This window comes from Leuciscus leuciscus (assembly GCF_965113295.1).
Source record: "Leuciscus leuciscus genome assembly, chromosome: 6".
Lineage (NCBI taxonomy): Eukaryota > Metazoa > Chordata > Actinopteri > Cypriniformes > Leuciscidae > Leuciscus > Leuciscus leuciscus.
In genome coordinates this window covers 2,872,313-2,887,221 of record NC_138730.1, presented here as the reverse complement: position 1 = coordinate 2,887,221, position 14,909 = coordinate 2,872,313, and the positions used below count along the sequence as shown (strand labels likewise).

Here is a 14,909-nt window from a genome sequence, read left to right as displayed (position 1 = left end):
GGGAGATGCGTTCATATTTATGAAATAAACATAACTGATTTTGTCTACACCTAAATACATTTCCAAGGAACCCCTAATTATAACAGTGATTAAGCCCAAATGTGGGTGGGGGTAATGAACACAATATGTTTTTTTTTTGTTTTTGTTTTTTGTTTTTTTGCCCAAATGGTCTCCACCAAGAAAAAACAACAAGAATGAAAAATAAGTAGCCATGTATAGGCCTAATAAAATAATATAGGCTACATAGCCTATAAAAGAGGCTATATTGTGCCCTTTATTACAAACAACATTTAGCCTATTTTAAACGCCAAGCCTAAACAAATTTATTTAAATCGAAACGGTCGCGCATCTCTCATTCAGTCAAAAGTTTTCATATTTGCAATGTAACATGTGGATGCTAACTATTAATATAAAGAAGGCGTCATACTTCAGTCGAATCCCAAAATACACGTATAGGCTAAATCAGCGTCTTCACAGCAAGGGAAATGTTTGGAGTAGGACTGTGTGCGGCACAGCTTGCCCTTTATATTGTACAACAGACCAATAAAATTAGGCAGAATAACTTTTTATATGTTTGGTTGACTGTGTTTCATTTTGATAATGAACAGTCTGCGATATGAAGTAGTAACGTCAGGTCTGATAGTATGTTGTGTGAGAGCGCGATGCGCGAGCGCCATCACTTGGATTTGTTCCACTGCTGGGAAATAACTATACAGATAATATGACATAATTCGAAACAGTAAAATGTATATTTTTATTTGTATACATTCAAAATGACTACAAAATATAATGCCATTGAAAAATAAATAAAACAACATGATGCGCTGCTTTAGCGCGTCTCGGTCTCTTTAGATCTTTCTGGCGCTCACCAAAAATGAACCAAAATACAGAGAATAGCCTTCTTGGCGCGCCTACTTTTGAAAGTCAACATTTATATTATTTAATGTTAAATGCATTATATATGCCAGAGTCACTTTGGAATAAATCACAGCGTGTTTCATAAAACGTGACTTAACCTATAGCCTACAGTCCGGAAAATAGGCTATAGCAAATTCAGACCAACTGCTGGTCTACACAGAGAAAAAGCCCTTTCTGGGCTCTTCTGTTGTGCCGAGCCATTCGTTAGTCTAGTTGTTTGATGAGGAAATGAAATATAGCCTATAGTTGCAATACACAATTTTTGTAAGCTCCGTGCAACAGCGGACTATTATTACTAGAATATTAGAAATCTAATACTCAAGCTGTTTTCTCATTTTTCTACTCTTAATATTAAATAAAAAAACGACTGAACGAAAGATACACGGATTCTCTTGAACCACCACCGCGTTTGCGGCAGAAAACTACTGCAGTGCAGCCAAAATGCTCTGTTCGACTTATCTGAGATCCTTTACTCTTCCCTGCGGATGACCTGACCTTTCTGTAAGATCTGAATTTTTGAACTTGAATTTTTGAACTTGAATTTTTGAACTTGAATTTTTGAAAACTGAATTTGAAGTTCCGAATTTCTTCATCTTGAAAACTTGAATCTGTATTTTTTTAAACTGAATATTTGCAGTATACGAATTCAGAACAAAAAAAACTAGCTGTTGGAAAATACATGTCTATAAAATTCAGCCATAAAAACATTTCAGTTTGTTAAATTTCAAATGTTCAATATTCGTTTTAAAAAAATCAAATTCAGAACTATTTAAACTACCACCTAAAATTCAATTTTGTTAGATTTCACTTGCAAATAATTCAAATTTACACAATTCAAATTCAAATCGTTTTGTCATATTATAAGCTCCATAAATGACCCGCTATCTTCCCCTTTCCTCAATCCCATTTCAGAATCCATCTCTACATGCAGGTGTAAGGTGAACGATCAGCATCCCTGTGAACACGTCACCCTCCTTCAAGCCATGGACGAGGCTCGCAAGACAAAAAACATGCCAGAAGGTTTTTCCCACGTGCATTAGCAACAAGAATATTCACTGTGATGTTGATGAAAATTCATGGCCGAGTTTGAAGACAGACTGTGCATTTTGTATTTGAGATTATCTCAAGTGTTTACAGTAAATATATTTTCTTTCATAATGCAACCACAGTATTGAAAGAAGATTATGCTGTTGTATTTTTGCGATTAAACCAAATGTTCCCATTATGGTATATTAAGCTTGTGTTTTGAAACAATTATTATGTGGAAAGAAAAGATGTACAACTAAAAATGAAAGCTTGATGAAAGTTTTGAAAGAATGACTGGCGGTGTGATTAGTTTTTTGAAATCTTACTCTCTCTCCTTTCCCTCTAACCTTTGTGTTACCATTGATTTCTATTTTCCAACAAAACAGGGGAGCAGTGATGCTATTTATAGTGCTAATGCTCTGATTTCTGAAGTAAACAATTGTTAAACGTCTCTTTACTACTCTAGTCCTTTAGGGATGCAATTAACTGTCTGGCCTAGATTCATGTTGGTAATGCAGACCGTATGAAGAGTTTTAAGAAAGTGTCTTCTTCAGTATTAGTCAACTATAAGGTGTGTGGCTTTGAAGCAAATATTACATGATCTATTTCAGTGTCCTTTCCACCTGTAAATGTACCCACAGTTCAAGGAATGGTTTGGGGTTAGGGATGAAGACTCTATACAGACATGATGATGTGACACTCACCTGAAAGGACTGAAGAAATGAGTTGAAATAGATAAATACAATTTGAGATATGTCATCCTCCCCTGGGTTCACAAAGAACAGCATGTATGTGATCCCGAGTAAAGGCAGAAGCACTAGAGTTGCTTTCACAGCTTTCCTGCGGTCACAGAAAGACAGGGAAAAGGAACAGGGAAGGAGAGGGCGCAACAAGTTCTCATTAGATTTATGGCACAGGAACTGATTTGACATTCGGAAAACTTCCCTAACTTCAGCTCATTACTTCTTAAAGCACTGAGAAATCGTGAGACGATATTAGTTATGAAGATGATAACACATTCACACGAATCAGAGTTTACAATAACTATACTGCATTCAGATGTCCCTAATTTAACATGGTTGTAAACCTCATTTAACCCTTAGGGGTCGATAAACGCGCCGGCGCGTTTTGCTGGATTTTCTTCACATAGTAGCACAATAGACTTAAATTACTCCGTCATTTATGGTCATACAGAAAAAAGAAATATGAAAAAAGAATCTGTGAGATGTCCACTTACAATCAAAACAAAACATTATGCTTTTGTAAAATAAAGAATATAAACAGGGTGTGCTTTCTCCCTCTCCGTCGCGGTGAACTTTTTTTTCTTGAGGACGTCTATAAACTGAAACAAAACTCAGCGAATACTTGTCACACATTTATGAGCCATATATCTTTATAAACATTTAAGTGTGTACTTTTAAATTATCTAATTATTCAAAACGAAAACAAATATTCTCTGTTTAAGTAATTTGTATGAAACCAACAAGATGTCCAGTTTCTCAAGCGAGAGCTCATTAGCTGTAATGTGACCACATCCACACGCGCTAAAGAGATTCACCCAAAAAAACAAAAAGCTGTTCACATGCAAATGGTCCACATGAAGGAACATGAACCTGTAAACGCCCTCATTACCTCAAAAACAAGAATCAAACTTCATCAGTCCTCTGCTTTTGAAATAGGATTTACCTCAGAAGAAGAAGAACGCGATTTGAAGACAATAAATATTTTAAGGTAAGAAATGTATTCTGAATTATATTAGTGAGAGTGTTATTGTTGCATAAACTTCACATTGTAGTTGAACTGTTGCTAGACTCAAATGTATGAAATCGACAGAAACATGTTGAAATATGAATTATAGACAGGCAGGCAACCTTTAAATGCTAAATAAATATACATGTACAACACGAAAATGTTTTTGTGCTCTTTAATTTAAAACATAGCATGATATAAAAGTAGGCTAGTATGAGTGTTTACATTAACATGATGAATATTATAGGCTATAGACCGGTGTTTACTATGAAATACTGTTCGTGGATATCTGCTCAAACATAGATGTTTATTATAATGTGGTGACAATAATGTTTCGAGGAGAGTCACGCTGTGCATTTGAAAAGCAAAATGCGCCAAACATTAGGCTTCATGTTTTTACTCCAATCTCATTTCATAACGTCTGAAAATATAGTATAACATATGATAATCCATATTTTTTATCTAGTGTAGTGTACTGAAGTGCTCCTTTTTAATGATTTATAGTTAATAACAATAATATTTTTTTCTTTACAGAAAACAATTTTTGAGGGGAAGAAAGCCTGAATTTCTTCCCCCCAAAATATGTAATGTTTTCTGGTATGTTTTCTGTAATGTAAAAATTATTATTATTGTAACTATTATTTTATACAGCCCTACAAGTATATGCCTACAAGGCACAACAAACCTGGTGTTCTTTATATATATATATATATATATATATATATATATATATGTATATATTTTTTTATTTTAAATTGAAATATTAACCAGAAAAATTACACAATTAGATTTCTTCCCCAAATCGTGCAGCCTTGCTCCTGATATTAGCATGTTCACAGTTGTTTTTTTCTTTTACAGGGACCAGATGCCTCTGATGAGTCCTGCTGACTTCAACATTCACATGAGACTCCGTAAATTAACATGGTAAAATGAAAAAGCAAACTCCTTGGAAATGAAAGGTATGTTAAATTGTAACTGTTTCATGAATGGCACAAAGGTGTGTGACTGTTCAAGTCTCTCTGTTTAGATCAGTGTGTTCAATAATGTGCCTTTTTGACCTTTGTTGTGTATCTTTGTATTGTGTTGTGTTGTAAATAAATCCAAACAATCAAAAAGCCATTCTTTTTTAAATCTCCTCATTCTTTGTGCAAGGTTGCTCAGAATGATAGGGCCTGATAGCTCCTGATAGGGCCATTATGGGAGGGTCTTTGTCTTTCTCAGGTGTGAAACACATCAATATTCATGATGATTCACATAAAGCTTTCTTACACAAAACATGTCTTACAAATTTGTGGGCAGGGTTAGGGCAGGATGATTTTCACATAGATTTGAAGCAAAAATTCTAGGCTAAGGTCTAGAAGTCTTGTGAAGAAATAATCAATATGGGTTATATGGCCTTATTTCAGTGACTATTTTTGTTTCGTTTTTTCACAAACCACGCATAAATGTAATTTTCTCAAAACTACAAACTTTTACATACATGCTGCTGATATATTATTGTAGCAGAGTTTGTGCTGAATACAGTGTAATCAGACTTTAGCCATGACAATGTCACAAGTAACAGAAATAAGCACAAATGTCAGAGCATGTCAGAACACCTCCAGAGCCCAGAGGGTTCAAATGTAAAATAGCAGCATATTTTACAAGATAACCAGCAGCTGAATTTAGTTTATTTCTGCTATAATAACTGTGTGATAGAGACGGCATGCTCAACCATCCATTTACCTTTGTTACCCTTGAGTCGCTTACAAATAACATATCGTTTGGCCTCTTATCAAACATGACAACAAAACACACCTGTGATGACAATGTATGCCAGAAAAGATCTGAAACTATGATTTTCAGAGTGCTATTAAGCACATGCACAAAAATGTGCATTATTCAGCAGGATCGCTACAAAATATTGTAGAGATTCTCAGCTATTGTGAGCTGGGGAAAAGCAGAAACGTCTGCCATCTCTATCCTACCAGTATGGGCATCTGTCCTAGAGTCCTATGATACAGTTTGGACACCTGTGTAAATGACCCCCAGCACACACATATGACATTCTGCCTATGTTTAGAAGGTTGTTGTTGTGGTTGTTTTTTACTGTAACTACAGTGGATAGAGACTGGGTTCAGTATCTTATGCACCCAGTTCTGTATGAAATTCAGTTTTGTTGCATGACCATCAGGCTTTTGAGGATCATTGTGTTGCATTGCGTTATGTTTTTTCTCCCACATTAAAAACTACAGGGCTTTGATCATAAATCTAAGCATTTAAATATCATCTTTATAAGACATAAAATTGGCAAATATAGAGTGACGATGACTGATATTTATGTTATAAACTCTCTCTCACACACACACACACATAAACACACACACACACACACACACACACACACACACACACACACACACACACACACACACACACACACACACACACACACACACACACACACACACACACACACATACACATACACACACAATATGTGTGATCATCCACTCAACCATCATTGTGATCTCCAGAAAAAATCTCCAGAAACTATACATTAAAGTTAAAAGTATTGGTTCTGATGTATTTTTAAAAATCCATGCAACAATGAAATTTTGTTTTAAAAAAATGAAGAAAAGAAGATTAATTCTCCATAAGCTAGTCCTCAAGACTCAGACTCACTGCATTAATACTTAGGAAATCAAGTGAAACGCCACAGCAAAGTTTGCAAATGCATCCTCAGATAACCTGATGAAATAACTCATTTCTGCTCTTCTGAAGTAAGCGTCGCCCGGAGACACACTCACACTTTAGCAACTCATGCTTGTCAGTGGATTTTCACTTTCAAAAAAAAAAAAAAAAAGGGGAAAAAAAGGTAGGCTTATATATATAAACTTCAAATGGGAGTAACCTCCAATGACATGACAAAGACTGGTACCAGATTAAAGATCTTGCCAGTGTTCAGAGGAGCTGACGGGCGGAGTGTGTACAGAAGTGTGTAGATCACACACACACATGCCAGTTTCTACACAGACTCTCATTACAATTCAACTAATTACTCTTCTTTTACAGTGCACTTATAGTTTGAAGTGTTTCAATACAATTGCACCAACAATGAAATATAAGGAATATTTATATCAGAATATGAGAAATGAAAACAAGCAAATTGAAAATGTGATTGTTTTTCATGCAATAAAATAAAATGAATAAAATGCATTGGGCTGAAATTGCACAAACACATTTATGTGTCATTTCTCATGCAGAAAATCCAGCTAACCGTCTGAATAAATGACAATTATTATCATGGCACAGTGAAGATGACGTAAAAGATTGCAACTGAAAACAATTTATTTTACTCTTTGAAACATTTCAAATGTTATTAATCTCAGCATTGGAATATATATATATATATATATATATATATATATATATATATATATATATATATTCTCCTTTTTGACTAATATGATGGCATAATCATAAGGGGGGACAAAAACAGTGTTTTGTCAAGAAGATTTACTTTACTTCTGTAGAATTTACTTATTTAAATGAACTCACACTCACAAAATTCATCTTTCTGTTTCTGAATAATTGTTGAAGGAATAATTCAGCCCAAAATGTAAATGTCTGTCATCATTTATTCACCCAATGTTTGTTCCAAAAGTCCAAAAATGTATGCTATTATTTTTTTTCTACAATCAACTGTAGTTGACAATAGTGTATATGTCATTTCATAATGACTGACTGGATGTGAAATGTTCTATTTAATTCAGTTCATTGACTTCTAGTTTGTTTCCATTCATCACGTGTGTTTCTTTGTCTCTGTTCTGCCGTCACTCATCAGTCACTAACACTCATCCTCACTTCTGTTCGTCGTTTAGTTCATCATCACTGTGTATTTAAGTTCCTCTCTTTGTGCGGTTCATTGTCGGATGTTGTTTGTGTATAACACACAGTCTCGCATGCTGGCTTGCTATTCTGAGTTTGTAATAAATCGTATGTTATTTTATAATCTTATAACTTTTGTGGTCGACGCAAATCTAAAATGTGTTGGTCTGAAGTAGCTTCATTATTCATAGGTGTGGTTTGGGCGTAACGTGAAATAAACCAATCAGAGCGTCATCTCACATTCCCTTTAAGAGCAGACGCGCTTTTTCCATGGCGGATTGCTATTGTAACGGCGGATTTGCCAGGCGCACGCCAGCAGCGGTTCACAGCCGAGGAGAGCAACGCTCTCGTCACGGCCGTAAAAGAGAGAAGTTACATTGAAATGGAGAAACCCACCCAAATTAACTTCGGTTAAACAGGCATATATGATAATTTGGGTAAATGTGTAAGCTATATGTATGCTTTTATAATAAATTGTCTGTCTATCTATCTATCTATCTATCTATCTATCTATCTATCTATCTATCTATCTATCTATCTATCTATCTATCTTAGTGGCGCAATTGTTTTCTAAACCTGCAAAATAGCATGAAGGAACGTTTGCGCCGGAACACGCCTCCTCTTTGCGCTGAACCGCCCCCGGGAGCGCAAGTGTATTTCCTAACTTACCGACGTGCGTCTGTGGAGGGAAAAGTCCGCTGTGCGTCGGGTGCAAAATAGGAATGATACATGCGTCGGTGTACAAAGTCACTTGCGCTGGGTGCAAGATAGGGCCCATAGTGTCAATCTAAAAAAAAACACATACAAGTATCCTAAAGTCTTCTGAAGTCATGCAGTTTGTATGAGGAGGACACTGAGTGTGTAAATGTAATTGTAAACTGCTGTTTTATGTAAAAGAGCGGTGTAAAGATGATTCTGTTTCCTGATGAAGAAATGAATGAACAGCATATGGTTTTGAAACTACACAAGGGTAAGTAAATAATGACAGAATAGGGCTGTAACAATATATATCGCAATACAAAACTGCAACAATATGTATTGTGTATAGTTCACCCAAAATAAAAATTACTGTTTGAGGGAAAAAAAATCTAGTTTTCAGAGTTTTAGTGTCTGTATATTAAACTACTATATATAATGTTAAATATAATGTATAATAATGCAGTGGGAGAATATTTGTGGGTCCTGATAATGCCACATGTCTTGTCACAAGTAAAAATTGGCCTACATTATTTCAAATACACCTAGGCAGAGAAAGAGTGAACAAGCATATTCAACTGAAGTAATTCTGTGTTTTCATCGTCAGAATCATGGATATTGTTATTCTGGTGTCTCTATTGTCCTGTGCTTTGGGTTTCCAGCGCCAAGTCCAAGACTATTCATTTACACACACAATGTAACACCAAATTTAGCATTTTAATCAACAGTTCATTTTTTTGTTAACCTTTTACCATGTTTTGGAGTATCGCAATAATATCGTATCGTGAGTTCAGTATCGTGACATGAATTGAATCGTGACATGAAGGTATCGTTACACTCCTATGACATAACCATTCCTTTACTGAACATGATCATGAAACAGGAGAGCATCATTCATCAAACTCTCGCTCTGTGATATTACTGTAATAGTGAAGAGTAGTTAAAGTACTGTACCTGTATTGTATAGTTTCAGATGTGGTCGAGGCCCTCAGCTTTGTCATTAAAATGCGCACAATGTTGAAGAGGAACACAAAATTGATCTGTGTTGGGGAGGAGGAAGAGGGAAGTCGGTCAGTGAGAGTTTGACATGTCTGAATGAACTCACAGGTCCCAGAAATCACAATTAATGGCACTCGTGACAGTTAGTCCAGTCATTTTGAGCCAAAAGGGGGGTCAACCTTGAACAAATTGCAACAGAATCAAACTCAACTGATTTTGTATCCTCAATATGTCCTGAGTAAGGAAAAAAAAAGTCCAGAAGAATCCCATTAGGGGAAAGTTTCGAAAAAGACTCAAATATATCCTATTCATACTTCTTCTTACATGAATAGGGTAAAAAAAATTTACCTTTAGATATCACCATGAAAATGACTGAGTTGATTACTTACATCAAGACAAACAACAAATGTATTACAAGTTTTTTAAAACAATTGTTTGTTAGCATGGACAAACAGTGAATAATCTAATTACATATGTGCTAATTTGCATAAATACCACAACAGATCTAAACATTGGGTATTCATAGATGCCACCGACGTCACAACAAATAGAACGCCGCCATATTTGCGACCGACTCGCCCGGTATGGCCGCCTAAACTGCCCATTTGAATGAGAGAGAGAGACAGAGATACCTGGAGAAAAATTATATTTTAGGCTCCGATCCTTATTTGTTACCCCCAGTTTTCTTTAGTCCATTATTATCTGCCCCAGACTTGCCCCAATTGGCCTTTCATGATATAGAAATACTTAAGTCATAGAGCTTCATGGCGCGCGTTCATGAGAGTCGAGGCGATGTCATGAATGAATCTATGAATCTGCAGCTGTTCAGCATGAATGAATATATCTAATCCGTCCATCAGCACAGCCAGAGACATCAGCCGAATATGATCAAATACTGCCATATCTGTCCGAAAGAACAGATGTTCAATTACAGAGAGAAGGTTTAATACACACAAATATCGAAATGAAAGAATCTTTCGAGTCGAATCTTTTTGAATGATTCACTCACGATTCGGCTGCGATTAAAAGCTATCAAGAGGTAAGGTCATCAGTGATTATAATATAACGACTTAAATTGCAGTTTGTTCGTCACATAAAGCTATCATATGAATAAATAACTATATTAATATAACGGACGAGTCGTATTAGATCACTTTTATGATACTTTTGTGATGTTTTTTTGTCTTTTATTATTATTATTTTTTTGCGTGACAGCCCCCAGTAGGCTAATGTTACTCATTCACTTTCATTACATCGACAAGAAGAGTCTCCATTAGGCTACATATTCAAAAATGTCCCTTTGTCTTCCACGGAAAGTAAACTTAAGGGTTTGCACATGAAGGTGAGTAAATGACGGCAGAATTATCATTTTTGGAAGAACTAGTCCTTTAATATGCATTTCAAGGATGATATTATGCATCGTCTGCAGAGCTAACGTTACTTACACAAAATAACATCTAAAGCGCATGTGACGAAGACAATATCTTTATGAACTTCAGAAAAATATTTCTTAGATTTAGGTAGGTATTAACTAACAGACAGACAAACAGTTATATTCAAAACAACCCCAAATCTTACTAACTTACCATGATAAAGTGCATTTAAACAGATCCAACAATAAAATGAAGACAAAACATTATCTGTCGATATCTGTCTGTATAATGTTGGCCACTGAGAGTATAATGGAAATATAATTAACCACAAACCAACATGAGACTTCAAGTCTTTTAAATAAATGATTCTCTCTTCTTTTGGTATAGAATAAAATACCAGTTCAGGGTTCCTCTTTAGGCTGTTGTTGCAGCCAACTGCACAACATATTGCAGGCATTACTGAGACCGGCGGTCGCAAAGATGGCGGCGCAAAGCTACAGTGACGTCATGTGAATCGAATGAATAGCCAGGTGAACATGTCTTGTTGAATCTTGTTGACATTTAACAGTAAAATACTTAAAGGTGGTATCAGTGATTTCAGGCCCAAAAATATTTTTATCACATTCATCTAATCTTTCCTAACGATCCGCTAGCTGCCCGCCCCATAAGCATGCCGTCAAAAAACCGCGTCTCTGTAGGCAGCCTAGGCTCTGAGATCTGCACACAAAAACAAATGGTTTAGCCAAACACTCAAAACCAAAACAAATAGTGTTCCAACCAATCACCGACAGGGGGAGGGTGCTGTGAGGTTTTGTGCCTACAGAGACGCGGTTTTTTGACGGCATGCTTATGGGGCGGGCAGCTAGCGGATCGTTAGGAAAGATTAGATGAATGTGATAAAAATATTTTTGGGCCTGAAATCACTGATACCACCTTTAAGTATTTTACTGTTAAATGTCAACAAGATTCAACAAGACATGTTCACCTGGCTATACCCAATGTTTAGATCTGTTGTGGTATTTATGCAAATTAGCACATATGTAATTAGATTATTCACTGTTTGTCCATGTTAACAAACAATTGTTTTAAAAAACTTGTAATACATTTGTTGTTTGTCTTGATGTAAGTAATCAACTCAGTCATTTTCATGGTGATATCTAAAGGTTAATTTGTTTTACCCTATTCACGTAAGAAAGAGAATGAATAGACTATATTTGGGTCTTTTTCAAAACTTTCCCCTAATGGGATTCTTCTGGACTTTTTTTTTTTCCTTCCTCAGGACATATTGAGGATACAAAATCAGTTGAGTTTGCTTCTGTTGCAATTTGTTCACCCTTTTTTCATAAAATGACTGGACTAAGTGAGTGTGGTGAACACTAAATCTCTTTGCTCCTGGGATTTAGGAATATACATATTTGTGTATTTCTGGAACAGCTTGATCTTTCTGCACAGAACATGCAGAGCTCTTGTGCACTACGGCACAATGGCTTAAATTAAATACTGTTCTTATAATGCTTTCACATGAAGAAGAGGGAGGGGAAAAAAGATTCACTTCAGTTCAATAATTCTCTCGAAGCTCAAGCACTTTATCTGAAATTAGCAGACATTGCTATTATATAACAAGCTGATATTCTGGCAAGGCCTGGCCTACTATTTGCTGATGTTAATAATTATTGGACAGCTCTCTTAGAAATCACAAATGGGTATTACGTTTACATTTTGTCCTTTGTAATGCTTTAAGAGTTTTGTCCACTTGGCTTTAAATTCTGACAACTACAAATCTGAGAAAAGCAACAATACTTACTAGAAGAACTAGAATCACGGGCCCCTGATAAATGTAGTCTATGTACTTCCCAGGTTCCTTCCCGAACCAGCATCTGAAACACAGAGGTCTTTTAGCGGGTACTCACAGCACAGATAACTATATAACTATATATATATATATATATACAGTATAAGAAGAAGACATTAACCAGACAAAAAAGAAGAAATTAACCAGATTGGAACCAGATCCTGTTTTTTATTCAAACAAGATCCTGTCATCCAGCATCTCCTCTCTTCCTCTTTCATCCTTTTCACCAAAAACATATTTTAGGTGGACAGATCAATACAGTAGAGTACAGTACAGAATTTAGGATGTTGGAAAATAATGTCTTTTCTGTTCACCAAATGCTTTTAATCTTCGCTGTTGCTTCAATGCAAATGAACAAGTGTGCCGTTATTTGTTGCGTAGTGACGAGTGTGTTCAAGTTAGCCAGATATGAGCAGATACTGCACAATACACTGTATTTAATATATCATGAGGACTCACGAGTATTCGTGCTGAATCTGCGCATATTTGACTTACACAAACTTCCCCAGCAAAGTGAGTAAACATAATAAGTAAGACTAGATTGGCTGGTGATTTGACGGTGTTACCCGCCACTGTTGATTGTTGGGTTGGCGGGTGTTAATCTCAAACCCTGGTTACGTCTGGAAGAGGGTTTGTGCTGACCGACACAAGCTGTACAGTTCACTTGCATTACAGCTGCAACACTAAAGACACACAATACATGCAAACTTGTGCCCTCAAAATGAACTACTGTTCAGTGGTCAAGTATTCTTACTTTGTTACTGTACCTAAGTACATTTTTAAAGTATCTGTGCTTTATCAGAGTATTTTTATTTTGGGAAACTTTTACTTCACTACATTTCAAAGCATTGTACTTTTTATTTCGCAACATTTAATAAGAAATGGCCACACTCAGAGACACATTAGAGGTGTCTGATTCATGAACAATATGATGCTTTTAAATTAACCTGTTTAATCAGTTTGCAAATTTCACTAAACAGTTCATTTATGACCTGGAATGATTTGATTGCATTTGATCTCGAGTCAACAGCTCACTGACTCAAATGATCCGGTCAGAGCGAGTCTCCAGTTCACTGAATTCTCAAGTCTGACTCACGATGCAATGATCCTGTGAGCTTGAGTGTGTGTGCGACTGATGGCGCGAAAAGTAGGTTACTTACTAATGCCCAATTGAGGATTTATATTGTAAATGAAAATCATATTTAGGCCACGACTGTCAGTTGTTTGTGAACTAAATCTGCTATAAACTGGCGAGTTGTTTAAGCCAATTAATGTGCAACGTTACCATCTGAACGGGGTTGGTTTTAGGTAAAAACTAAACATAACATTAAAGGTGCTCTAAGCGATGTCACGTGTTTTTTAGGCTAAAACATTTTTTGTCACATCCAGCAAACATCTCCTCACTATCCGCTAGCTGCCTGTCCCCCTGAACACACTGTAAAAAACGTGGTCTCTGTAGACAGCCCAGGCTCCACAAATGGCAACAAAAACAAACTGGCCCAGCCTGGACCACAAAACATAACAAACAGTGTTCCAGCCAATAACCAACAAGAATGATTTGGGGGTGGGGGTTGGGGGGTTAGTGCGCGTGCACCTGAGGTGGAGGGTGGAGGGTGGGGGGGGGGGGGGGGGTGGAGGAGAGAGAAGCATGAAGAGGGAAGTTAGCTAGAGGAGAGATGTCCTAGACAAAAACAACAACTAACGTTAAAATGTTATATTCTTGAGAATTTTGATATGGCCGACACACGACCAAAGAGACGACGTTCTGATGAACAAATAACAAAGAATAGGGAAAAGGAGAAGGAACGCGAAGTCCCGAATTTACATCGGAAAAGCATTGAAATGGTGGGAGAACTCCGCCGGCAGAAGGGCTTCCAGTCCGACATTCAGGAGGCTCTGTTTTTGCTGGACAAGTGTGTAAATCCAGTTTGGTTTTTCTAAATGGTTCATGCCTGTTTCAGGAAGAACGGAAGGGAGGGGGAGGGGATGAGGAGGAGGGGACGGGACGAGGAGGGAGGGAGGGTCGAACTTTTTTTTACAATACTTTGAACGTCAACAAGAAGTGACATCACCCAACATCGCTTAGAGCAGCTTTAACACAGCACAAATTAATGTAACTTTCACTACATGTCAACTAGCAGTCATTAGAGTATTAGTAGAGAGTCTGCTTAATATCTGCTTAATATGCGCTAACTCTAATTCGATGCTCCAAACAGACATTATACTGACAATAAGTAACTTTGCATGCCAACTTATTCTACTAATCCGAACCTAGTTGACATGTACATGGAAATTAATGTGAGTTAGTCGACAAGTAGTTATAAAATTACTTATAGTTATAGAATATCTAAAATGGACGATCAAAATAAAGCATATCCAAGCATACTTTATATAAAAGTAAGCCAATTTAGTCTTTAGTATTGACA

General features: G+C 36.4%; 1 protein-coding gene across 1 annotated transcript in view; it reads right to left on the bottom strand.

The window, feature by feature from the left end:
* LOC309501975 (corticotropin-releasing factor receptor 2) overlaps positions 1-14,909 on the bottom strand; it is a 108,987-nt gene that overhangs the window by 42,951 nt on the left and 51,127 nt on the right. The window contains exons 8-10 of the mRNA XM_082174275.1: positions 12,436-12,508; positions 9,214-9,299; positions 2,649-2,784 (exon numbers count right to left, since the gene is read on the bottom strand). Coding sequence (XP_082030401.1) covers positions 2,649-2,784; positions 9,214-9,299; positions 12,436-12,508 — 295 coding nt within the window. The remainder of the gene's footprint in view (positions 1-2,648; positions 2,785-9,213; positions 9,300-12,435; positions 12,509-14,909) is intronic.